Source organism: Apteryx rowi, unplaced genomic scaffold (genome assembly GCF_003343035.1).
Source record: "Apteryx rowi isolate R43461 unplaced genomic scaffold, aptRow1 scaffold_1039, whole genome shotgun sequence".
NCBI classification, from domain to species: domain Eukaryota; kingdom Metazoa; phylum Chordata; class Aves; order Apterygiformes; family Apterygidae; genus Apteryx; species Apteryx rowi.
The window spans coordinates 1-25,755 of NW_020447241.1; the positions used below are offsets into that span (position 1 = coordinate 1).

The 25,755-nt window shown below is 36.2% G+C and overlaps 1 protein-coding gene across 4 annotated transcripts in view; it reads right to left on the bottom strand.

Annotated features, from left to right (window-relative positions):
* Window positions 1-797: 797 nt before the first annotated feature.
* Window positions 798-25,755, bottom strand: part of ADGRG2 (adhesion G protein-coupled receptor G2) — a 66,990-nt gene continuing 42,032 nt past the window's right edge. Inside the window, exons 9-28 of one of the 4 annotated variants that reach the window (XR_003253728.1) lie at window positions 24,760-24,833; window positions 23,545-23,584; window positions 23,379-23,413; window positions 22,029-22,111; window positions 21,303-21,363; window positions 20,112-20,830; window positions 19,108-19,306; window positions 18,572-18,728; window positions 16,546-16,695; window positions 16,196-16,318; window positions 15,015-15,060; window positions 14,804-14,907; window positions 14,192-14,316; window positions 13,014-13,282; window positions 12,012-12,111; window positions 11,445-11,719; window positions 8,989-9,090; window positions 8,087-8,239; window positions 7,487-7,571; window positions 5,113-7,390 (exon numbers count right to left, since the gene is read on the bottom strand). Coding sequence is in view for 3 of the 4 variants with exons in the window: in XM_026067156.1 (XP_025922941.1) it covers window positions 2,793-2,977; window positions 8,087-8,239; window positions 8,989-9,090; window positions 11,445-11,719; window positions 12,012-12,111; window positions 13,014-13,282; window positions 14,192-14,316; window positions 14,804-14,907; window positions 15,015-15,060; window positions 16,196-16,318; window positions 16,546-16,695; window positions 18,572-18,728; window positions 19,108-19,306; window positions 20,112-20,830; window positions 21,303-21,363; window positions 22,029-22,111; window positions 23,379-23,413; window positions 23,545-23,584; window positions 24,760-24,833 (3,000 nt within the window). In the remaining variant the exon portion in view is untranslated. Of the gene's footprint in view, window positions 2,978-5,112; window positions 7,572-8,086; window positions 8,240-8,988; window positions 9,091-11,444; window positions 11,720-12,011; window positions 12,112-13,013; window positions 13,283-14,191; window positions 14,317-14,803; window positions 14,908-15,014; window positions 15,061-16,195; window positions 16,319-16,545; window positions 16,696-18,571; window positions 18,729-19,107; window positions 19,307-20,111; window positions 20,831-21,302; window positions 21,364-22,028; window positions 22,112-23,378; window positions 23,414-23,544; window positions 23,585-24,759; window positions 24,834-25,755 lie in introns of those variants that run through there. The other 3 variants (XM_026067156.1, XM_026067164.1, XM_026067174.1) reach the window with 3 other exon arrangements.

Consider the following 25,755-nt stretch of genomic DNA (forward strand, 5'->3'; position numbering starts at 1 on the left):
AACACAGACACTTCCATCTGAACATGAGGAAAAACTTTTTCACTGTGAGGGTGACAGAGCACTGGAACAGGTTGCCCAGAGAGGTTGTGGAGTCTCCTTCTCTGGAGATATTCAAAACATGCCTGGATGCAATCCTGTGCAATGTGCTCTAGGTGACCCTGCTTGAGCAGCGGGGTTGGACTAGATGATCTCCAGAGGTCCCTTTCAACCTCAGCGATTCTGCGATTCTGATTCTGTGAATTCAGATGAAAAGCTGCTATAAAACTATAGTTTATGATGGTGACCATTCACTGAGCTAAAATAATATACTGCCGAGGGTGCAAATTTTACAATAAGGTGTGCATGCTTGTAAGTGGCAAAGTAAGAAAAGGCTCCTTTCCCCTAGGGATAAATTGAATAAAAATGATTAAAAAATCCTAGCATGTGATGGGGTGCAAAAATAAAAACAAAGGAAGACTGCAAGCAGTTCAGCAAGAGTGCAATATGTGTTTTAGCATATTGAAGCCAAACTCAGCTATGTGCTTTTGCTCATAGCAGTCTTGTGGAAAAGCTTCAGCAGACTTCAGGGCAAGCACTGACTGGACAGACTTATGTCAAACTTCCTTCTGCTAAAAACACAGCTGCTAGAATCATGAAAGATACAGTATGATGTGGAAAAAAATAAATGCAAGGGCCAGGTCAGCATTATCTCCAAGCGATTACATTCTCCAGCTCATACCATCTGAAGGGTTGTAAAACAGCCCACTATAACAACACATTTATCTTAAAGAGAATGTTTATTTATGTGTTATACTTGCTATAAATTTATTATTTTTTACAATTGAAAATATAAATACAAGAACATTAAATAAATTTACAAGAAACAGTGCAAAGGCAATTAGCCAAAAAGTTAAAGCATTCACAGAAATGTACTCCAACTACTACCATTCCAGTACCACCTTTTTTAACATGTAGTTAAAACCTTGTGGATAAACACTACAAATACTTGAAATTCTCACTTTAAAAGCATATTCAGAGTAGTCTGACATAGGTGACCAAAAGAACCATACATTACATATAGAACCACAAGAGGGTTCGAGTGCTTCAGAGGTTCAATTGCCGAACTACAACAGAGACCCAGATAGGAGGTGTTTAACTGATGCTTTCTGCTGAGAACAGTGTTTCCAGGGCTCCTACTGAGTCCTCTGGGAAAGCCAAGCACTTGCTACCTTCCAGCATGCGTCTGCCTCAAATAATCCCCTTTACAGGGTCTGGCACACTGCAGTGTAACACTGACTTGTTCTAGCTCTTGCTCCCATACGTAAGAGCTCCAGGAGTGTTCAATCTTTGTCCAGGAACACAAGGAGAAAAAAAACATTGAGAGCTGCCCAACTGTGTCAGGGCCATGTGCAACCAGTGCTCACTAATGTCTCAAAGCTGATTTCTGTTCAGGAAGAATCTTCACAACATCGTATGTGCTCTACCTACTGTTGTGCATAAAGAGTCAAAATCCAGACCTCCTTTTGGGGGCAAATTCCACAAAGGGAATGAAATTTTGCTTTGGGAATTTACTGAGCTAGGGCCTCAGAATTTGGTTGGCCAAGCAAGGACCCAAGTACAAGCAGAAATATTCATTAATGCTCATGAGCTGCCCCTGAAAAAAGCAACCATACAACAAAACCAACCATTTGCTTGGCTACTAAATATAGCAGCTAGCATTTATCTCCTGTAATTTTTTTTCTTTAAAAAATAACACTAGTCTAGTTAATCACTGCAGATGAGAAATGGCAGTGTGTTTAATTTCTGTAACAACCACTCAAGATAAAATACTGACCTAGCTGAAATCAATGACAAAAATTCCTATTGACTTAGTCAAGCCACTAACATAACTTAGGTGTATTCAATAACCTAACATCTACTCTATCACTCCCTTGCTCTTGGCACTCTGCTGTGATGATACCCAGCTTCTATCCCTCCATATTGCAGTAAGAGGCCACTAAAGTTCAAGACTGATCGTGTTCATACCTACAGTTCCGTATCTAGTGAACATATTTAAACCACTGTAAGTGATTTCACTTACTGAACAAATTAGCTTCTGTATCAGTTAATTATTTCAATTAAAGGCACCTGCAAACTACAATAAAAGTTAAAACAAAATACCAATTATTTTTCTATACAAAGGAAYATTTAAATTTATATTACAAGAAATAAATATAAAAGTATCATTAAGATGCTTAAAGGTAGATATTTTTCTACTTATGTACAGCACTACAGAGTATGCAACCATAACCTACAAAAAGTTGAAGCTGACAGTGTAGCTAACATTTTTAAAGATAACATCATTTGTATGCATAGGTTGTAATTTCCTACATTTATACAATACTACTGTGTACTATATCTAGATAAACTAACTCAGTTGTACTGAAAAAAGTCTAAACAAAACTTTCCTTTAAATGTAAAAAACAACCCCCCAAAACCCTCCAATGAAGAATCAAAATGGAAATGTGCCAGCTGTAATTCGACATCTGAAGTACCTTGTTAAATAGCAGCTTTCTTTTTTCTTTTTTTTCTTTTCCTTTTCCTTTCTTTTTTCTTTTCTTTTCTTCTTCTCTTTTCTTTTCTTCTTTTCTTCCCTTCCCTTTCCTCTTCCTTTCCTTTTCAATAATTGTCCTTGTCAATCCATTACATGACTGCCTTGAAGTTCCAGTACCGTATATTAAATAAAATCAGTTTCTGTTCTTCTCACATTATGTAAAACTGTTAAAGTAAATCTGTACTTCATACTGTAGAACAATGTACTGTTTAAAAGGAAATCACATTTTCTCAGTAAAACTTAGGCTTCCCCTTTTGGAAGTCCTTCTGAGCGAGATACGGCTTTTTTGACTGCCTGTATCATCCTTTTCTTGAAATACAATTTGTTTGCCTGAGAAGTCACGGAGACACACATCACCGTTCTGTACATTGAATGAAACACCATTCTTCTCACTGGAAAGATGGCCTGTCGAAACAAAAATGCATCCCCTGTCAGAAAGCTCAGAATCAAGTCCCCCATGCTTTTGCAGTCAGTATACAGAGTACATGCACTCTAGTTGTATTCCTGCAACAATTTCAGAATGGGGATTTTTCTGTACAGGGTTTTCTGTATGAAATCAGTAAGATTTGGGAGATAATAACACATTGTACACACAGTAAGATTATATCTTTTATTTTAAACAGTGAAGGTCGCATTTCTCTGAATTTGGGAGACTTTGACTTGGAATAAATCTCATTACGTAAGACGCCAAATACTTCTCTCTCTAGTTTTGCATTAAAGTTAAGTTAAAAATGTTTTCAGGTTTGCCTTGTATTTGAAACATGAAAGTGCTGGAGAAAACAAGGATATTTTCTCCCTTTGAAATGCACTAAACTTGCAGCATTTATTCCTGGATGATAATTAGAATATGGCCTAAATCCAATGATTGTTGGATTGAGCATCTTCCATATTTCGGTGAATCTACAGTGAACACATGTAATACCAGTGCTGATCGCAGCCTGTTAAAGAAATGGAACACCAACTCCCAAAATGCTTAAATTACTCATATCTCCATGCTTCGCATTCTAGATATTTTTGTTGAGAATTAACTTTTTTTATTGTAAGTATTTGTGCAAATGCAGAGCAGATTTTCCTTTTTATTTCTTTTGCAAAGTAGGCCAGTTTAAAAGATTTACCAGGATACTGATAGCATATATACAAATCTACTAATACCTAGGTCTTTTAAGAGTTCTGTTACATATTCCATTCACAATTGATTTTCAGAGTTCATTAATACTTCAAAACTACCATGTTTTAAATCAAAAGAAAATGGAATATATATAATTAAAGTTTTTATCTGTACATTTTATTAGGAAACCACAAGAACTGTGTTAATAAACGTTTTTGCCATCTAAGGCTGAGTGGGGGTAACTTGTAAGGAGCATCATGATGGGGAAACAAAAACCAGAACTAAAATTACTTTAGAGAGGGAATCACTTTGTTAAACACTACTGAGAAATGAGTTCACAAACACAGATGCAGACCTATAATTTATACTAGAAACAGCATTAATAAAAAGATAAAACATCCAAGTTTGCTACTTGTGTTAATATTCACAATACTGCACACGCAAACACCATCACTGTTGCCTAGTGTTAAATTTGCTGAAAAGACAGCGAATGTAGAAACTGCTTGCAGTTTATGCCTTCGGGAAGACCAAAAATATTGGTAGGAAACCTCTAGGCAGTGAAAGAAGACTCATGACAAGGACAGAAATCTGATCCTCCCTCTAGTAGATCTGGACTCAGTCCATCAAATATTTCAGGTATTCTGGAGCAGAATCTTGCTATGGGTCTGCGTTCCCCTTTCACCCTCTCATGACTTCAGCCTTCTGAACAACCCATCCAGGAGGGGCAAAACTGCATTATAGGATCCTCTTTAACTATTTCTTGTTGAGGTCACCAGAGGCAGAGTATTAGGCGACCTCTCTCCTCTGCACTTAATCCCTCCTGCAGAAAGAGTTTTGCAGAGACTAGGCTAGACTTGCCTTCTCTCTTTTTGCTTGGGGTAGAGCCCCCAAGCACACAGGTTTATGTATCAGTCTACTCAACCAGTTCCTCTAGGGACTAATACCTCACTTTAGGCAGACCATATACCTTTGAGCAGTTTTCTTACTGACTCAAGCAGATGTCAGTGCATGAGCTATATCAAAACCTCATTTGGAAGCTTTACTTTGGAATGAGAGCCAGCATTTTTTTAAATAGGAAATGTGAACATGTATTTCTAGCTGACAAAGTTTACTATCATTTTGAAAATACAATGCATATGACTAAGCCTGAATATCTCAGGATGGGAGTTTAAGGGAGTGGGTTTGCAGAGATGGCTGTCAAAAAAAAGTTTCAGCTCCATGCTAAACTACTGAGCTGCCATTGGACCTGCAAAAAGGAAGCAATCCCCCCCCAGAGTATGCAAAACCTTTTAAATATAAAGTTGAAGGTAAAACGCCATCAAGCACTAAAACATGTACAAATGTAAACAGGGTAAGATAAGCAGAAGAGCTTTGTTAATCAATTCAAATCATGTAAAGAGTGAAAGGACAGAAAATACCATCCTTGCTGACACTGTAATTGTACATTTGTAAGGGTTTCACCCCCTGCCTGATTGCAGTTGATTTATTTTAGATGTTCAAAATAGCTAAGCCCTATTGCTAGGGCAGAATCTGCAGAGAAAATAAGGCTATTCTACGAACAAATTCAGAAAGGTTAGTTCTGTTCCTCAGGCACAGAATCTGCAGGTTCAGCCATGTGAACCTAACGGGAGTTTCCCAAACATGAAAACCTGTCAGAGAAGAACAGAAAACAAGCAATGTTAGTATGTCATGAAAAGATCAAGTTACACAATCCATCAGGCAAGCAAAGCCACAGGCTGTATAGACATCCCAAACTTACCGTGGCAAGTCATTCAATTCTGTCTGGAACGGCATTTCCGTGGAAGTAGTGAGGCCAAAACCGTAAGTGCTTACAGCTTAATACACTTATGACATGGGTCTCATTTTCAAGAGTGCTTTCGTTTTGCAGCATGCTTCTTTTTTTTTTAATAAAATATTGCAGTGTTATTGTACATTCCTAGCTGTGAGAGCAGGGGATCAGGCACAACAAATTAGAAGGTCCTATGTTCTTATCTAACACCAGCCTAACCTATCTAACCTTGCAGTTACTTTTGGGGGCATTTGTCCAGCTCTTCCCAGATACAACTGCCCCGTTTTTGGGAGATGTAAGTGTAAGGAATTGTCTCAAAGAGCTTTCCCAGGAGGACCACGTCTATGCAAGCATCAGTATAGACTTCTTCCTGGAAGTCCTAAAGACCTGGAAGTTCATTAAAAAGAAGGAATCTTTTGGTCAAACTATGTTGGTTTGTATCATGCAGCCCTTTTGATATGAATGGAAGATGTGGTACAGGGTTCACAGCATTCAAAACACTCAACACAGCATTCTTATATAAAATATAAGTGGAGATGAGGTGGGTTATCTTGGAGACCTTCGTGTATTTTGCAGCACTCCAAGTTCTTTCATCTGCATGTGTCTGAGAAGCTCTTGGGTCAACACATACACAGACCCTCACACTGGAAAATCTAAACATTTGAATAAACCATGAATTTTTATAGCCTGGTATTAGACAGAACAGGAGCACATGACACAAGATTAGGACTGCTCAACTATTTAAACGATCAGTTTTGCATCTCATTCCAAAGTACCACCCAAATCATAACAACTTGTTCTGGAAAGCCACAACAGGACCATCCGCACAGTTGCTGCAAAACACAAGTTCTACCCTTCTTTCTGTTAAGCAAAGTAGTTAAAATGCTTTTGTAGCTGTGATGGTGCAAAGGTATAAGCATAGCAAATGTAGGGAGAAGTGATATCTTTATATTAGAGTAATTAACACAGCTATAACTATGTAACTATAAATATTAGAGTAACTAATATACCCTCCAAGACATGCAGGCTTTTGTTCCTGAAAATTTATCTTTTCGAAAGGTATTACTTCCCTCTATAAATATTGCCTTGATTTGTATTTGATGACAGTAAGAGTTATTGCTTTGTTTTTTGTCTGTGAACTGGTTTGTTAGATACAAAGTATGATAATTCTATTGTATCATGTGGTATGCAAACAGAGGAGGTTTTATAAGGGCATGACAAAAAAAGGAACTAATTTTACAAGCTCAATTAATTTGTAAAGCTATTCAGGGCATGTCCAAATGCCATTAAAGGAACATTTCTTGAAGTCTTGTGATTTCTTTACATTATGCAGTTCACACATCCAAATGGACAATAACACATAAAGGGGCAGCACATATGAATTCCATAGCTTTTATTTTGTACATCTGAGCGATTATTGTATTTTCCAGTCGATTATCTGTTTCTTCTAACAGAATGTGCCTGGAAATGAGGACAACACAGCCACTATGTGCTTGTTCTACAACTTCAGACTAAACAACGCAGCTGGTAGCTTGGCTTCTTAGCCTCAATTCTTGATCAACTGGGAGAAATAAACTAGGCACACAGGACTGATGTCCTGTAAGGTTTGCTCAGCTTAGGCTTTTCTACATTACAAAATTATTTTTCTCTTTGGAAAAGTGAGTATCTATACTGAGAGCTCAAATCAGCAGCAGTAATCATGCTTTACTTTAGATTGTGTGCGCTGCAAAAAGTTCATTTTTTAATGAGTGTATTCAGTGGAGATTTATATCTAATTTTCTCAGTAGACGAGCCACAGATTGGAGTGCTACATGCACTTGCCTTTCCACTTCTCAGGAATCAAGCAGAGGGTAACACTTCAGAGGACAGTACTGTGTTAGAATGGGAAAGATGGAAAGTTTTACTTTTGAAAAGTTGTTTCCTGCAACATAAAGATACATCTCTGTTAGGGAAAGGTATCCATAGAAGTACCCAAGGGAAATAAAGAGATATAGAGCAGTTCAGTTTTAATGCTTACTCTGTGGCCAACAGCAAGGCAGCCCTCTCAGCAATGGTCTCTTCACTAAGGCAACTTTATAGTCTCCATTTTCTCCTCTTCTCTCCTCAATAAGAAGCTTCCATGTGAGTTTTCCATTAATGTTGGCAGAATTTCTTCCTCACATTACCTTCTACATGATTCCTTTCATACTTTTAAGCTATCTTCACTGGTTGTCTTAAATTTCTTTCTTCTCCAGACAATGTTTATTTTAATATGGTTTAAAACACAAACTGTTTCAAAACATGCTTAAAGTTTATAGTAATATCTTCAGGTGACAAGAAAGTTGTTAACAGCAGCTTTTGATCAGTACTTGCTCTAATAATGAATGTTACCTACAATTCGATATATAAATCAGCAGTTCATACTGAGTAGGAGAAATGGTTATTTCAAAATTTTGTGTATAGCCCTAAAATGCATGTGTGGTATTATTTGTGATGACATCCTGAATATTTTGATCCTCTATTTAGGAATAATATTTGGTCAGCAATTCACTTTACATTAGCATAACAGAGCATAAAGCTGTTGTTTTAAAAAAAGAAGGAAAATAGTTTGAGAAATACCATTTTGCATTATACATACCATTGCCATTTGCATGCACTGAATAATCATTGTTCATTAGCAGTGTTGTAGAATTAGTGGAGTTACTGTTTGATTGTAAGGAATTGGAAGAACTGGATACTCCTTGATTTACAGTCTGCTTCTTTAAACCATTAGTAGCAGTTCTACTCCAGTCTACGGCAGATACATGTTACAGAAAGTAGTGCAACCCATAAAAGCAAAATATAAAAATATAGCTAATAATGCAAATGAAATAAAATAACAGCAAGGCTTTCCCAACTCTCCCCACAGTATTACAGTCAGAATAATATTCTCTTAAGAATTTCATGATTCTTGATGGTTAAAATTATTTGTACATAGTTCCTTTTTCCTCTTTGTCATTTTCTTCAATTCAGCAAGCAAGCAGTCATAGTTTTATGACTGTAGACCAGATCAAAGATGCCAGTAACTAACGTACAGTCAACCCTCTGAGTTAATGTGTATGAAAAGTACATAGCTTTAACAAGTCAAGTACTGAATAACAAAATACCACAAACCCATTTATAGGTTTTTTGGTTGAAACTATTCTTCATCTTGCTTTTGTTGAAGTCACTGACCACACTACATGTGACTCAGAAGCTAGAACAAATCTTATGGTTCCTAATCGCAATCAGTGGTCTTCTGCAAAGGCATACCTATAGACCCTGGAAGAGGTCCACTGCAGTTAACAGCTTAATGCAACAGCATGTAAAAACTGAATAAACTGCAACCTTTAAAGAGGATAGTTTTAGAGGTTTATTACACCTAAGGTAATAAATTAGGCCTGGAACTACAGCAATATGGTTTATTCGATAATAATAAAAATATGTATAAAAAAATGCTAGGGACTTAACACTGAGCACAAGCATTCGGAGGTAAAAAAAAAAAAAAGTTTTCATAATTACCAGAGTTTTCAGCTAGCCTGAATTTCCCACAACAAAGGTATCTTCTCCACTGTTTACGAACATTTTCCTTTGTTACACAATAGAAGATAAAAATGAAGAACCCTGCAAAGTGATAAATATCAGAGAATGTTTCAAAATAGATTTTTGCTACTTCTTAATAAATAATGTATTAATATGTATTATATGCAAATGATTTCCTTTTGTTTGTTGTTTTTAAGTTCTAATCAGAAGTAATGACACCTTTCTTTGGTGAAAAAGTTCACAACTCTCAACACTTAAGAATATTTTTCCCTTGTACTTAGATGATAGTATCATACACACAAATGGAAGAAGAATAAATGTAACCAAAATCCACAGAGTTTCATACTTTCAAATAAGAAGGGAAAAATTCTGTGGATCCTGAACCTAACTGAAGCCTTTTGGTACAGAAGTCTAAACAATGTCAAACAGAGGGTATGACAGTACGCTGTCAGGCTACACAGCTCTCAGCACACCTTGTAACACTGTCCCATATATCATTAACAGCTAACCTGTTACTACCAACAGCTGTAACAGAACCACTAACCCTACAGAAAAAGCTTTTGGATTGCCAGCCCCCTAGAGCAGCCTTATTGAACTTTCCACAAACTCTAAGTTACATGGAAGCTATTAATTGTCCACAAAATCATAATTACGTTATTTTAAATGTCTATACAAAGAAAGCAACTCATAACTAAAATAACAATTGCCACATTACAGGTTCATTATCTGCTTCTCATTCACTCCTACTGACACAGGGTGRGACTTAAGTCTCCCTACTTATAAAAGTTTCCCCTTTTAAGAAGTGTGGCACTCAGTCTTTGCACAATTTTACAGCTGCAACATGCCCTGAGAACAAATTTCTTAGGTTTATAGTGAATGAAAAATAAAATAAAATTAAATTAAATTAAAATAAAATAATAAAATAAAATAAATGTTCAGACTGGCAAAAGCAGATTCACATGCACATTATACTTGCACTGCTTTAAAACCATTTCAGCATATATGTGTTTTTTAAAATCCCACTGTGAGAGATTATTTACATCTTTATGTTGCTTAGTAGCTTTCTTAACTTTGGCTTTCAGGACAAATTTTTAAAGGTAATTAAGTGTTGCTCTATTCAAAAGCTTCTGTTCCATTTTCAAATATTATTTTGGAACACTGGCATAAGGTTAATTAGGTCAATTGGATTTATTTGCCTTTATTACTTTTAGTATCAAGGTTTACTCAGTATCTAACTTCAAGCTGAGTAAGAGTAGGACTTAGGCTCACATAACAGATTACCCTGCAATCACATGGAATCTACAGTCTTGCGTTAGGTCCACACAAGTCTGTACAAGGGCTGGGGAGATACGGGTTCAATCCCTCAAGTAGTCAAATAGTAAGATCCACAAAAATCAGTGTATCAAATAGGAGGGAGGCATATACACTGAACTGCCATTTTAATTGCTCTAATCTCTCTGGAAAACCAGCCAGCCAGTCTTCTAAGCAACTGAAGTGCCATTTAAGCAGAAGTTTGGATCCTAACTTGAGTAGGACAATTCAGGAACGTGCAGGTGCCTGAGGTACCGTAGGTGCCTACAGTTCTACGTGAAAGCTTCTACAGTACCTGAAACTCTGCTTTTGGATATGTGCGGTAGCATCCCTGCCTTTGCCAAGCTGCGTGCCTAAGGACTCTCTCCTACTCAAGAACATCTGAGGCGCAGAAACAAACATCCCAGAGCACAAGTGCCTGGATAAACAGCCTGTTTGTGGGCTTGAGGCCCCGAAAGTCAGTATCACGAAGGCCCCTAGTCTATGCAGGTGACAAGAGCATGTGGTGCACCGCTCTTAATTAGCTGCCTTTGGCATTCTGGTGCATGGCACCAGTAGTTTGTAGTTGTGAAGCCCAAGCTTGGAACTGCTTGGCTACTTCAGTACTAAATACCATTCTCAGCTCACTTGGAGATGCTGCAGCCCTGCCTGTCTCAATGGCCCTTTGATGAATGTCTGACTTCACACCTAAGCCTTAGAGTGGTAAGCTGAGAAATAATACAATTTTCACTACATTAATGTGAACACTTATAGTAACTGAGTATTTACAATTAATCCATTGATGAGAAAAAGACAGTCACTTCCAGTGGTGTCTGGTTTGCATACATTTATAAAATTCTAATATTTATAGATATAAATATGTTATAAATAGAAGATTGCTTTCCTGTCATATTACATATCATTATAATATTGTTATACTATATGTAGTATATACATATTATATATTATATTAATCTAATATTATTATATTATATATGATTAGAGAGAAGCAGTATCATCTCTAATTGAATTAACATTAAAGAATGCACCAAAATTACATCTTTGCTGTTGAATAAAGCGTCCTTTTAAAATTCTTTGTTCATTATATTGTACACAACAGGCTATGGCATGAAGGATAAACTTACCTTGCAAAGTGTTGAAAATGGTAAAGAGATATGTAAAGATCTCATTTACTGTGAAGAAGGCAAATCCCCAAGTAATTCCCAACAAAAACGTGAGACCAGCAACACTCCTGAGGTCTTGAATACTGGTTTTTCTCTGAGTGCCAAGCTGTTTTTTCTTTTTGATGCGACAGAGCTGGATCAGCACAACAATGAACATGCTGATATTGATCAGAAATATCACGCAAAAGTATCCCACAGCAGTAATATAGAAGGCTATTCTACTTTTAATCCAGCAGCTAGAACACAAGAACAAAGTCTGTCAGCCATTGTAAGCAACAGAAGTAAAACGAATGTGAGATAAAGCTGTATTTTGTTATAAATGCAAACCAATTTTACCTCTTTAGTAAAAAGTATTCTTTTTTGCCAAAGAGTAAGAATATTCACGTCAGCAGTTACCACAAAGCATGTGACATACTGTAGAGCCATACCATTTCAAAGCTCTCATTGCTTTCTTCTCTCCACCACCTTTATTTCAAAGAAAAGCAATTTGGTAGGACTCAGAAAAGAAAAAGCTACCCTTTTACTTACAATTCATCTGGTCTGTTGTTTGAAAATGTTCCAGTGGATATAAGCCCATAATTATCCGGTGACACTGCCAACACAATGGCCACAACTACTGCTGGTACCCCTAAAAGATTATGAGCAAACATGTAAGTGAAAATCATGACACAATGACAGTATTAAGATGACTTGAAACTACTGTATTTTTCTGTGAATTCTACAACCAGTTTATGAACTTCTGTTGAATTCTGTTGATTATTAGCTGTCCAAAGAAATCTAAAAATTGGGGCATTCAAACTGTGCTCAGGAGAATAACTTGCAAAGAAACAAATGTTCTCCTCCACAGCTGGCTTTAAACCTTTCTGAAGAAGGCAACAAATATCATATGATTTAATCCAGTTATTTTACTTACAGCCTAAGGTAATCTACTCAGGTATGTGTATGGTAACAAAGACCTTAAAACACCAAACACAGTACATTGATTTTCTTCCCACTTACATCTGTTTAAAGAAACACAATTCTATTGATTTTAGTGCCTTCACTCATGTTTACTCAAGTGGGCTAGAGAGGAAAATCAGGTCCAGAATCTCTTCATCCTTTAACCAGTTAGGGGGGCTTTGCTGCTTTTTGGTAGAAACAGTGCTATTCCAGAAACAGAATATATATACGTGATGGCATTTATTTTCCAAACAGAACTGATGCCATCTGTCTGGAAGATGGAAATGAAAGTGAGCACATTCAAAATCAGCTCTATTACACTTGTCCAAGGAAAATTCTTCATCCATTTGCATCGCAGCAGCCTTTTTTCAGCTTGCAATCTGAAAAAATCTGCAGCTAGGGGGAAGTTGCATACCTCAGAAAATAGAATATACAGGACCAGATTTACTGATACTGAATATGTGGTCACTGACAGGTTATTGGCATTTAATGACTGCTTCATTTTCACTTTTAGTTAAGTGTCACATTCCCTGAAATATTTGGTAAAAGGATATATCTATTTAGCTTCAAAAAGTGAAAAAAAATACATACCCCAACCAACAATGCAAAATTTAAGGATGTATTTCCGTACATAGGTATTAAAGACTTTCACAAGGGCAAGATACATATGAAAAGCTTCTAGGCCCATCCAAGTGAAGGAAACCAACAGGAAATAATGAAGAAATACAGCAACTGCAATGCACAAGCCTCGTGTATCATACAAAGCAATCCATGAATCAAGGAGGAAAACTAGGTTGAGCAGAAGTAACGCAGCACACAGCTGAATAAGGATTTTGGAGGGGTAGTCTCTCCGGATTTTCCTAAAAAGCAAATTAGTGAGATCACATCAATTGTCATTACTTTGGATCCCAGGCTGATTTTCTCTCTTGTAGTCCTTATTGCACGAATGACAATAAAATATTTATTTATATATTTTTCATTCATACATAATTCTTCGTATATTGCATTTATACAGAGAAGGTGAGTTATAAAGATTCACAAATTAAAGGTCTGTATGACACGTTTGTAATAATAAGATTTCCATAAATACAAACAACACAGCTTGGATTCTTATATTTTAATTCAGTGATTTTTTTTACACTCTGTGTTAGGCTTCTCTGTGTTGGAATACTTCCAAAAACCAAAATGTGAGTGTTCTTTAATGCTAAACTAGATTAGGCACTCTACTGGGCATCCAACAGCCTTGACAGAAACAAGTAATTCTTTGATGACAGGATAATGAGAGAGTAATTGGGTGCCAAAAGCAACTTCTAGGAGGATTTACAAAACACAGTATGGAGGATCAAATAGCTAAGGCTCAATCAACTTAAGAAAATGTTCCGACAAACAATCAAGAAAGTTAGTATGCCATAATTACATGTCATTTCACAAGACAAATACATGTAAAAATGCTATCATTATGGACTGCACTGTGTATGCTGTATCTTATCTTAAACACACCCTTCCACACTTTTGTTAAGATAGTATGTTGTAAAATACTTAAGAGTATTATTTCTTCACTTGTCACTGTACAGAACCTCATGATTCATTCACTTGTCTACAAGATTAACATTCCTGCAAGACGGAATCAACACCTTCCTAGTAAAGGGAACAAATTTGTGCATTCTTAACTGAGCCAGAATCAGTAACTACTGGAAAGGACACTGCAGCGAACATTACAAGCAATCACAAGCACAGAACAATGGGAGCTTAGTTCAACAAATACTTACTCAAAGGCTATGTAGGTCACAAGAGTAACAGAAAGAAAAATTGCAGAGAGGCCACAGCCTATATAGGATATAAAAGTCAGTACCAATTCTTGTGTGGGATTTAAAGGAGTATTTCCATACAAGTTCTAAAAGGGAAACAGAAGTTAAGTTCAAAGAGCATGCTTGTTAAAGGGAAAAAAGTCCCCACCAAAATGCGCTTTTTCTTCTGCAATTAAAAAATGAAACAGTTCTTTTCATCACAGATCTTATAAAAGGTGAAAAAAAACCTGAAAAAAAATCTAACTGTGAAGTGATGTTCGATTAAAATATTGTTTTAAATTTGATTTATCCTAATTTTTCTTTCCTACAGAAGAAAGACCGCCTAAATGTAAAAGCTGCAGTTTAGTAAAACACTTAACTGATTTGGACTTTAATGGAACTCATGGCCCCAGTTCAACAAGCGGCTTAAGCATATGACTGATTTTATGCATGCATGTACTAACACTGAAATGAATGGAGCTAGTCAGGTATTTAATAGTTGATACGTGCTTGCTAAATTCTCATCTGTTTAAGATCACACATGCCTAAATGTTTTCTTGAATCAGGTTATTGCACAATTTTTTAAATAATTACCATCAAAACTGCAAAGCTTGTGAGGTGGTTGCATGAGCAGACTGTTTCATTTGCTCTACTTTCTTTAACTATGCAGCCTTCATATGACCAGCCTCCATATCCACCTGTTACAGAAAACAGCTTTGTTATTGACAACAGCATTTCTTTATACTAACATGAGCTAATATAGCTAAAAGAGCGTGATATTTTGGGTGATATATCAAGAACTTACCATTTCTATTAAAGTCCCAAAAAACACATCTAACTGTTGAATTATCCTGTTTGAGAGGTAAAGAAAAAAAGATGTTTTACTAAACTATGAGTTTATAATCAAGTAATTTATGAATTGAGTACCAAATGGAGACAAGAATAAATGCTGTTTTACATGAATTTAGATGCATAGAATGGATTAATATCTCAATATGCATGTGAAAATATACAGAACAAATCTGAAGTGATCATACAGCAGATAGGTTGCATGCTGAGATTTTGTTCTTGGTAGAAACATTATGATGCTGATTCATCATCATCTTTCAATGTACAAATTATTTGGATTTCTCATCCTTTCTGATTTTATAAGTATAAAGAAACTGACTATATTGAAAAGCAAAAAAACCTTTTAATTTGCAAACATTTGGTCACTTTATCCTACTGTGCTGTTAAAGGTTTACATATGCATCTTCTTTCCACCAATGAAAATCCTATAAATTGTAGCAGTAATACAATCTATTGCTATGAATACTAATAATTCTACAGTTATAGCTCAAAACTCAATATTATATCAATAGAAATAAAAACTACAATGAGCCAGCTCTAGAAAGAAGTTTCAGACACAGAAGTGGAATCACTACAGATTTCAGTTTGTAATATTTTAGTATTTAAAACTCTTTTTAAAGATCAGGGACAGGAAGATTTTAATCCCTGGTGCTCATTTATGAAAGAGACACTGTATATGAGCCCTAATACTTAATGATGACACAATCCTGTTTTCCAGTTTAAGGAACAACATTCGCCCTACAGAAAAAAGCTTTATATTGCTCTCTGGCCACACAGAACCTATAAGTATCGTGATTCCAGTATCTCCCTAACAAGCCCTACAGTCAACTTTCAACCCAGAGATACTATTCTTTGGAGAAAAAAGAGAAAAAAACAGAAGGGCAGTTAGGGAGGATAAAAACTGTATGGTAAGTGAAAGAGCAAAATTAACTGAAATCATCTGAGAACAAAAACTAATATCAACGATAAATACGCAAAGCTGAGTGATTTTGAAAGTCCAGATGGAGAGGAAATGTCCACAACAGTAGAGCAGCACCAACAAAACAATCTGCATTCTTAGTATGGTATTTCTTCTACAACACCTCCAATTGAGACAACAAAATAACACTTTTAAGTCCACCAAAACATAAATCATACCTGATTGGGTTTGATATTCTGTAAAGTGACAGTAACATTTGCCTTTAAGTTGCTAAGTGTGAGGTTAGCAACACTTGATGATATAACATTGCTGATTAAAGATACATTCTTCAAGGAAGGATCCTGAAACAACAAATATATAACCAGACTTTAAAATATTAAAGGAAACAGTAGTGAAATAAAGCACACACAAGTTAAGCTATTATATGGTGTGAGAACTGGACAAAACCAGTATATTTTTAACAGGAAATTCTGAAATGTATTTTTTTGGGAAAAAAAAATCCATTCGTATTTTATCTTGCTCTAGTCTGGAGTTTAAAACCATTATGAACAGACTACTGGAAAGATACCTGGAACACAGTGGTCTTTTTAAAAAAGTTGAATATAATTCTAGAAGCCAAGTCCAACTCCTCAGGAGGTAAATTTGTCAGCAATGATGAAGGAAGTGTAATTGATCCAAGATTATTTAAGTCATGAAGTGCTTCAGTACCTAGAGAGATCTGCAAAATAAGTACAAAGATTATGATTCATTTCTGTCACTGAAGAAAAATTAAACTATGCCTTATTTTAAGCTTAGAACTTTGAAATACATATTTGTGCCACTCTGATCATTGCTAGGAACATACTGTTGATCTCTCATTCCTCTCTTGCTCAAAGGATTAAAAGCATCTGCAGGCCTGAAAATGATGCAGTTTATTTCAGGTCTGCCCACCACTGAAAATACTTTGTCTTTATCCACTTGCTTACTGGGACAGAACATCACTGTTGTGGATAATATTGATTTGAAAAAGGTGAAGAGCAACAACCTAGGTAGATCTACATAATTGTGGAGGGAGATTAGCATTTCATAGGCTAGAAGTGTGCAAAGAACTTCTTATAACCCAGGTGAAGAAAGTATGTCATTTGTAGACGATTTAGTAAGAAAATGAGGCTTTTACATTCATGGCACCTATCTACGTTTACATTAAACCTTCCCTAAAGCTTTTTAATTCATTGGCTAATCTCAACCATGTTTGAAAATAAGAGAGAGAGATTGTAAAGATTTTTAAGCTCTGGTGGCCAAAGAGAAAAGAGAAACCCTACTTATGCCTGAGGGAAGCCTTAATCCTTCACTGTTCTTTCTGCAACAGCTGTTCAATGTCTCACCCCATGTAGAGCTCCAAAATGGCCCCACAACGCCTCTTGCCCAACGAGGAGGCCAAGCAAAAGTGGGCAGGACACGGGAGAAAAAGGTTATAGGGAGGAACTGAGGGTATTACTAAGGAAAGGAATACAGGGGACATGAAGGTAAACTGTCCCTGGGTGGCACTGGGAATACCCTATGGGGAACATGCTAGCTGACAGCACTACAGGGTAAACAAAGATGTCTACAATAAACATGAAGGACTAGGGTGACAAATACAGTGAAAGGCCATAGGAGTCATATGGGAGAACTGAAAGTCCTGAAGTACGAGAAGCAGGATTATTGTGCCAGTATAGGAACAAAGGACATATATGTAGGTATGCTCTGTATTTCTTTACCATGCCATGAGACTTCCAGTAGATCATTACTTAGCAAATACCTCTTTTTCAGCACTATCACCTCCTAGAGTCACCTCAGACTCATGAATCACATCTTACTTGGAACACAAAAAAGAACTCAAATGTTGTTATCATTTCACATCATTTTTAACATCATAGAATGATCCCAGTAGTACCTATGGTCTTATGGCTCATGCTAGATTAAACTACTTCTTTCTCTGAGAGGACAGTATGTGCCAGTATTTGTCCAGAACTTTCCACCTCTCCCGGCCAAAGCCTCCAAGATTGGTATTGTCCAAATTATAATTTCCTCAACCAGGCAGGAAGAAGGTTTTGAGTGATACAGACTAGATCCAAACCTTTCTCAGCCCCTTTTTCACAGAGAGAGCAACTAGCCCTGAGTGACAAATATATGCATATCATTATCCAAGCAACATAATAGTTCTTTCCTGGCACCCTCTGCAATTAATCACCTTCCGACAGATGAAGCCATCTGGCAAAGCTCCTTGACAAATTTCAACACTGTCAGGGTGGATGATTAAATGACTCATGATTCAAGGTTTTTGAGGGAGAATTATGCAGTTAAGCCCTCTGTCTATTCTGGTGTTCTGGCTGTAGCCTCTCTAACAGCTTATTAGTCAAATGCCAGCTTCTAAGTCTGTTGCTTATTGATGCCACAGTGGAAAATGAAAGGAAAAACTCCAGAAGGCTTCAAAAGCAAAGTATTTCTTCTCTTAAAATAACACAAATAAAAGATCCTGAAATTGGGACATAAACACAGAGCAAACTCACATTGCTTATAAATTAAATGTAAGTATTTAAATTTGTAAGTACTTAGAGTTACAGTTGCTTTACCTGGAGATCAGATGAGTCCTGGACAGCAAAAGACATTTGGCTGAAGCGGATGCTGTTGGTTTTGATAACTGCCAGAGCCAAGGAAGGGGAGGCAAAATCAGCAGACTGTGCTGAAAAGTCCAATTTTAAGCCAATATAATCCACGAGTTTTATTATTCTGAAAAAAAAAAAGAGACAGTTAGTATTACCAAGAGCATACACCCAAATTCTCAGGCAGGTTGTGGAGCAGCAAGCCAAGCACAGTGTAAAGTCTAGCTGACTCTGCTCACTTTCTGTGGCCTTGACATGAAAAACTACAGTTTTCCATGGAGTTATATTACAGTAGAACTAGTAACACTAGAATAATACTCCCTCCCTTTGTATGTTATACTTACATACTTATATACTTATATAGTTGTATAACATAGTTGTATAACTACATTAAAGAACAAGAGACTTTTTTTGGATTATGATTATGAAAAATTACCTTCAGCAACTGTCACTTTACCAAGACAATTAATACAACACACCTTTAATCTGTTACCAGAATGGCCTACCTGTTAGAAATTCGGGGTGGTAATGGCTGAGAAGCAGTCAAGATTTTGCTAACTTCACTAACCATCCTTTCTACATCTTTTGGCTCTACTTTCCCAGCTGCTAAATCTTTTTCTATTTTGGACACGATTTGCTCAGCTGTGGTGATATTAATGGTGGTATAGATGGAAGTTGTATATGTGGTAGCTGATAATATCTTTCCTGTGACAAAAGAAAATTTGTGCATTTATTTAGATAGTGTTCAACAAATGAAGTAATCCTTAAGAATTAGAAAAATCAGGCACTTTACAACAACAGTTCACTTGATCAACAAACCTTACTACAAGTGCAAGGTCTCTCTACATGTTACCTTAAACAGGACCCCTTCTTCTCCCTGTCAGCTACTTTGCATAGAGCAATACTTTAAATCTTACAGAAACATAAACCAAGGTTTCAAATGGCCTACATTCATTCGACTTTTTACTGATTATAACAATCTTCCTATTAGACCCTCAGTGATGTTAAATAATCTATTACTTTGGATTTTTAGCCACTGAATGCCTGGAAACAGAACAAAATCAAGACTAGCAATTTGACAAGCAGCCAGTGAAGATGCATACATTCTTCATAGGAAATATATAGCTGCTAAGAATATTTATAAGCAATTACATATTTCAAGGAAACTCTAACACTGATGTGTAATATTTTAAATACTAGTTTAGTAAAAAAACTATCTACCTGCTTCTGTGACTACTAATTTTTCTGCAAAATTTACCTTCTGGGAACTTAGCACACCACCTACATATCACAAATAACAAGTAGAGTCGGGTATCATTCATAATGGCCAAAGGCATCAGAATGTGTTTCAAAAAGAGTATACGTCTTGTGAGAGTTATGTCTTCACACTAATTGGAAGGTGAGGTCTTAGTTCACACACAGCAAGATCCTCTTGTTCAGTAAGTTTAAAAGCAAATTCAGTATGTGCCATTCAAATAAGAAAAAAAATCCTTTCACCTGTCATATTTACCTGAGCTTCCATTAGGCAGGCTACCATGGCCATCATCAGTAGAATGAGGATGAGAAGAAGCTGAGACAGAATGTTTGACAGGACTAACAGTAGGGATCGAAGATGTTGTGAAAGGAGTAAAGGGAAGAATAGGTGCTGTAGTAACACTTTTATTAATGGAGATAGGTTTGGTAGAATCTGTAGCAGGATGAATTTGTGTGATATATCTGGTGGTAGTTTCAGAGGGGGGAATTGCTATTGGAGGTGTGGGGGGAAGCTCAGAAGAGGAAACTGTTGTAGGTTTAGTGAAACTTACAGCAGGAGAAATGGTTCTGACTGGTTTTCTAGGATATATAGCATCAGATTTAATTGAAAGAGCAACATTAGTGCCAGATTTTGATGCAGGTGTGGATGGAAAAGTTGGCATGGCAGATTGAGCAAAAGACTCAGAAGAAGAAAGTGTAGTGGTAACACTGGTGGAAGGCAGAGAAGGTGCAGTGGTAAATGTAGTAGAAGGTTCAGAGAGAGGACTTGTGGTGGGAGATGTGGAGAGAGTTCCAGAAGCAGAAATTTCTGTGAATGATGCAGTCAGTGGTCTAATCAGGGGGTCCTGTTTGGTAGAAAGCATAGTGGGGGAAAGAAAAGTATTAGATGTGAGGGAAGGAATAGCAGTCCTTTTAGGGGGAAAAGGCGTAAGAGAGAAAGGAGGCCAAATAGAATGAGATGACACTTGTATAGTACTGTAAAAAAAAAAGCACAGAAAAGCATATTAAATTTAGTTTTATTTATATTTTAAAGAAAACAAGTTAGAATATAGAAATATATAGGAATGGTATGGACATACTGCTACTAGTAATGTATATTTTAAAATCCATCATATCAGATGTCTCATGCTCTATTAACAAATATTAATTTTATCACATTTTGAGAGCGCAGACATTCTGTTTTGCTATAGTTGTTAACTAGCAAGTCCAAAAATAATACTATTGCCTTTGTTTTCTACTCTGTGCATGACCTGATTCTGAATATAAAAGTTATCCACATCAGGGTTGAAAAAAAAGAGAGAGAGAGACAACAATACAGGAAAATGTCTGTAAGGTTGCTCTTGTGGAGAGTCCTTCCTAGCTATTATGTTCCAACATGGAAATTCACTATTAATGCATTACAAAATTCAGGAAATAGGCAAGTCAGGCTTTTTCTATTTATACTCACTACTTTCGTAATTCTTCAGCAGTCAAGGAACAATACTTCAGTGATGAACAGCAGCACTGATCTGAGATGACAAAGCAGCATTAACCTAGTTTGTCCTGAAGCATAAAAAATTGCTAATACTATTATGTATAGTATTCTGAAAGCACGTTTGACAGTTTTAATACAATAGTGCATTTTGCATAATTGCTTTTGATTTCTGTCTGAAAAGCCATTTGCAAAACAGATTTTGACCAGTGAAAATAAATACTGCAATACCACTGCATTTTTGCTCAATGCCTGACAAGTACAGATTTATTCTTATGGTAAGCAAACTGGAATGCAATTCTACATGATTTGCAACAGAAAGAAATAGTACAAGCCACCACTCCCTACTATATCAATATCACCGTGAAAACTTGGCAATTTTTAAACTTGTCAGTTCAGGTCAACATTTCAGTAATGCATATATGTTAGCAAACAATATTACAGCTAATCATTTTAAAATCTGCTTTATTAATGTAGTCACCAATTTTATACCAAAGCTTTTTAATACACATTCCTATCTCTCCCTCTCCCCACCAAATCCAAAATGCTGCATTTTCACTTCATATATGAGGTTATCAAAATTAGTTTTTATTTAAAATAAGTAAGAGTCTTTTCTTTTAGCTACCTGGGGGTCGCCTGTAGAACTATGAAATTTAATCTAAACAGTAACTGTGATGAGACTGTATTTAAGGCATAACTTACCAATTTGACTTATTTCTGTTTTGTCTGTTAAATTGCTTATATTCTCTTTCTTAGCCAGCTTTATTATGAAATTGCAATGTATGCTGTAATGAGAAGAAAAAGCTTTAGACTCAAGAAACATATCTGCCTTGTATTTACAATGCATGGAACCAATGTCAAATGCTACATCAGTGAACATAAATTTTTCCTAGGCTTTTTCAATTTTGGGGTTATTTTTAATGCACATAAAACACCATGGCAGGCTACAAAGCAGAAGAGTATACATTAGAGAATACATTAGTTTGTAGCACCTTATTTTCTCTTCTCTCCACAGACACTGCTGATTCTTAAATGGGATCCTTCCTAATTAACGTTAGCCATTTACTCATGTAGGCATGTAACTACACTTTTTATAATTACGGTTACATGATGAGAAATCCTCCCTAAACTAGCAAATGTACAGCCAGATTTCTTCACATTCAGCAAACTCAAACACACAGGTGTATAAAAGGCAACAGAAACAAGATGAAGTGAAACTTCTTTCCAGCTAACAAGAATGAAGAGTACCCTAACACCTGCCAGCATATGACACAGTGACGTGAACTGAATTTCTGTCCATTACTATTTGAGGGTTTTGGACTTTTTTTCATCTTAAACTGGGAAAATAAACTCCAAAATTCAAATATTTGAGGAAATGAAGTTTCAGATTTTGATTTAGAATATAGTATTTTCAAGCTGAACATTTTAAAGGACCAGCAATTTAGTGGTGAGTAGCAATTAAACCGACAGGTGTTATCTACATTTCAGTCAACAGCTGTCAGGGTTTCCAGGATCACCTGCTGTAGAGCAGCCTTGCCATTCTGGTAACCGATGGCTTCCAGACTCTGAACTAGTTACCTCCTCAGGGTTCTCCTATCCTGAGGATGGCTGGTTTTCAAAGCTGAAGAACAGCAACCCAAGATGTTTGAAGAAATTCGCTAATAAAGATTGTCTTGGATTCACAATCTCTGGAAGTTCAGTGGTCCCAAATCTCAAGGCAGCCTTTCAGGTTATTGGCCAAGTTGCTGTGTGAGTTGGTTAATATGAAGATGCAGAAGAAATCTGGCAGGCAAGCCTGTATTGCACCAGAAAGTTAATGAAAAGTAATATAATTTTGTAAAAAAAAAAAAGGAATCATTAATCCTAGGAGACTAAGGGGATCAGAACTTCCTTCTCTGTCAGCCTGCATATATTTCTCAAGCCTGTTTCTCAAACCTAACTTCCTAGATAGCTTGGGTTTTGTCCTGCTACACAGCCATTCATGCTTGAAATAATCACAATACAATATATGAGCTTTTTATTATACAAACATTTTAAAAGTTAACAACAAACCTCTGGTTTTCTTCTCTGCATTCCATAACAGAGGACTGTAATGACAAATGAAAATAGAATAAAATTATTCTGTCAGGAGAAAACAGGACTGATACTTAGATAATGACATGATCAGACATAAGTTGAAAAAAGTTTTCCAAATAGTAACAACAATTAGTAATCTTACCTCACTTACTTCTTGCAAGGTTTTGTTGAACTCTGAAATTCTTTAAAATAAAAGGTTACCATTATGGAGGATTTCTACTTATGTTTAAAAAGAAAAGAATAAGCAATTACCAAGAAGCAAACATTTTTCCAATTGATCAGTAAATAGTTAACAGTGATTTTTTAAAATGATAGTTTTAATATTGTAAAACCACTTTTAAAAGGATTAAACAGTAAAAAATCGTCTTTTCATCTTTATTAGTCACTTCGCAAAGTAAGTTTAAACCTCTGTCATCCCATATAAATATATTTCAACATCAACCCACTTCTTTAAGACTTATTTAGAAGAGCAAAAGATAAATCTCAATATTGTCTTTTGGCACGCAAGCATTTGGAACAGAATTCTAATCTGATAGTCGAAGCTACAGAAAGAGAATGAACAGGAAATACGGATTTCTTCTACAAACAGGATCTGTTGGCCAAATATAGTTTTTTGATTTTCAGGGGAGTTTTGAGAATAGCAGTTAATATACAGTCACTTAAACCTCTGCAAAGGGTAGTACGAGTATTAAGAATACTAGGAAGAGAAAGGTAAGTAGAACCACAACTGGGGACAAGCCCCTGTAGACAAAAGCTTTGGTGCATCTTGAAAGAGGAAAGGGCACATCTTAGAAAGACCATGAAAGGAGATGCTACACTGAAATAAAAATATATTATAGACAGGACTCCATGAATATGTATAAAAATATATAGCTATAAAAGTTTTCATATTAGTTTCTTAGAAGACTGACCAAATCCCTGCAATTATGACAACCATTTGCTCATGATAAGCAGCAGCCGGATTGGCAATTTCAACAGTTCACAGCTCATGTCCTCAGATTCTTTTTTTTCAGACCATCAGCATATACACAGCTTAAATGCTACCTTACTAAGGTCTTTCTGATATGGAGATAGACCACTGCAACTTTGTTTGAGACCCAAGGAAACTGAAGGACCTAAATGAAATCAAAAAGTATACTGTTTTTTTAAAACAAAATCCACTGACGCGTAAAACAAAAATGAGACTATTCTAACCAATATGAACTTCATCTTAAAGAAAACGATTTCAAAATTCCTGAAAATTTTAATTTATAAAGTACAAGAATAATGCAAAGTGAAGAGTCTAATCACACAGAAGGCCTTACTTAATCTTTTTCAAATATCTCAAAGGTTTCAATCCTTATTCAAAATTACTCACTTCACTTCTTCCAGGGTAGGTGCCACAACTGGAATTAATTTTGCAACGTGATTGCTGATGGTTATGTTATTAATCTGTTAGAAACAAAGATTCCACTGATAAATCAAAACTGATTCTTAGCATCAAAAGAACCTTATGTTCATATCACACAGTCCAGAAGTCTGAAGTTCCAAGGGTAAGAAGCACACTTGCTCATAAATACACTTCAGAAAATATTTACCATGAAGTTATTGTCACAGCTTATTGAAGGAATTGGCTCTTTTGGGGCACACCAAGTAACAGTTTCTGATCTATTATCATCAAGAGGATAGCAACTTTAACATATCTCATGTTAGGAAAAGATGAAAGCAGATTAGTTTGCAACAGAGAGACCTTAAACCAGATACTGAACAAGCTTCCCAACTGTAATGATAGTGCAGCATGGGGACAAACTACATAATAGTCACAGGGAACATACAGCATGGAATCTCAGGAGTTAGATATCAACAACTGAGGTGAAAATCACAGTAGGAGTGATCTAAATATATGTGATCTAGCCTCAGGGCAGCAAGGCGTATTAAGGTCCACCTAAAGGTCCCTCTTAGGCCAGCATTCTTATGTTCTTCTGGTTGCCACCAGTAACTGGTATTTTTACACTTGATGCAAGCAGCAAGTAACTTCCTGAAAACATCTGACATAAATGATATTGACATTACCGGAGAAATATTGTGCTAAAAAGTAAAACAGTTTCAAGAAACAGGAAACCTCCTTTTGTAATAGCTATGGGCATAATGTTAACACAGTAGGGTCATCCCAGTTGACACTATCAACATGGAAACACAATACAAATGTGGAGGCAGCTCCTATCCTGGGGATAGTGGGGCCCAACCTCACCTAAACTTTTTGAATGTAAGCTAAAATCTTCCTTTGTTCTTCTGTCTTACTTGTGGCATGCAGTGGAGTCGTAAACAATGGATATATGGACAAACTTGTTACAACGTGTAAAGTTTCCCCAGC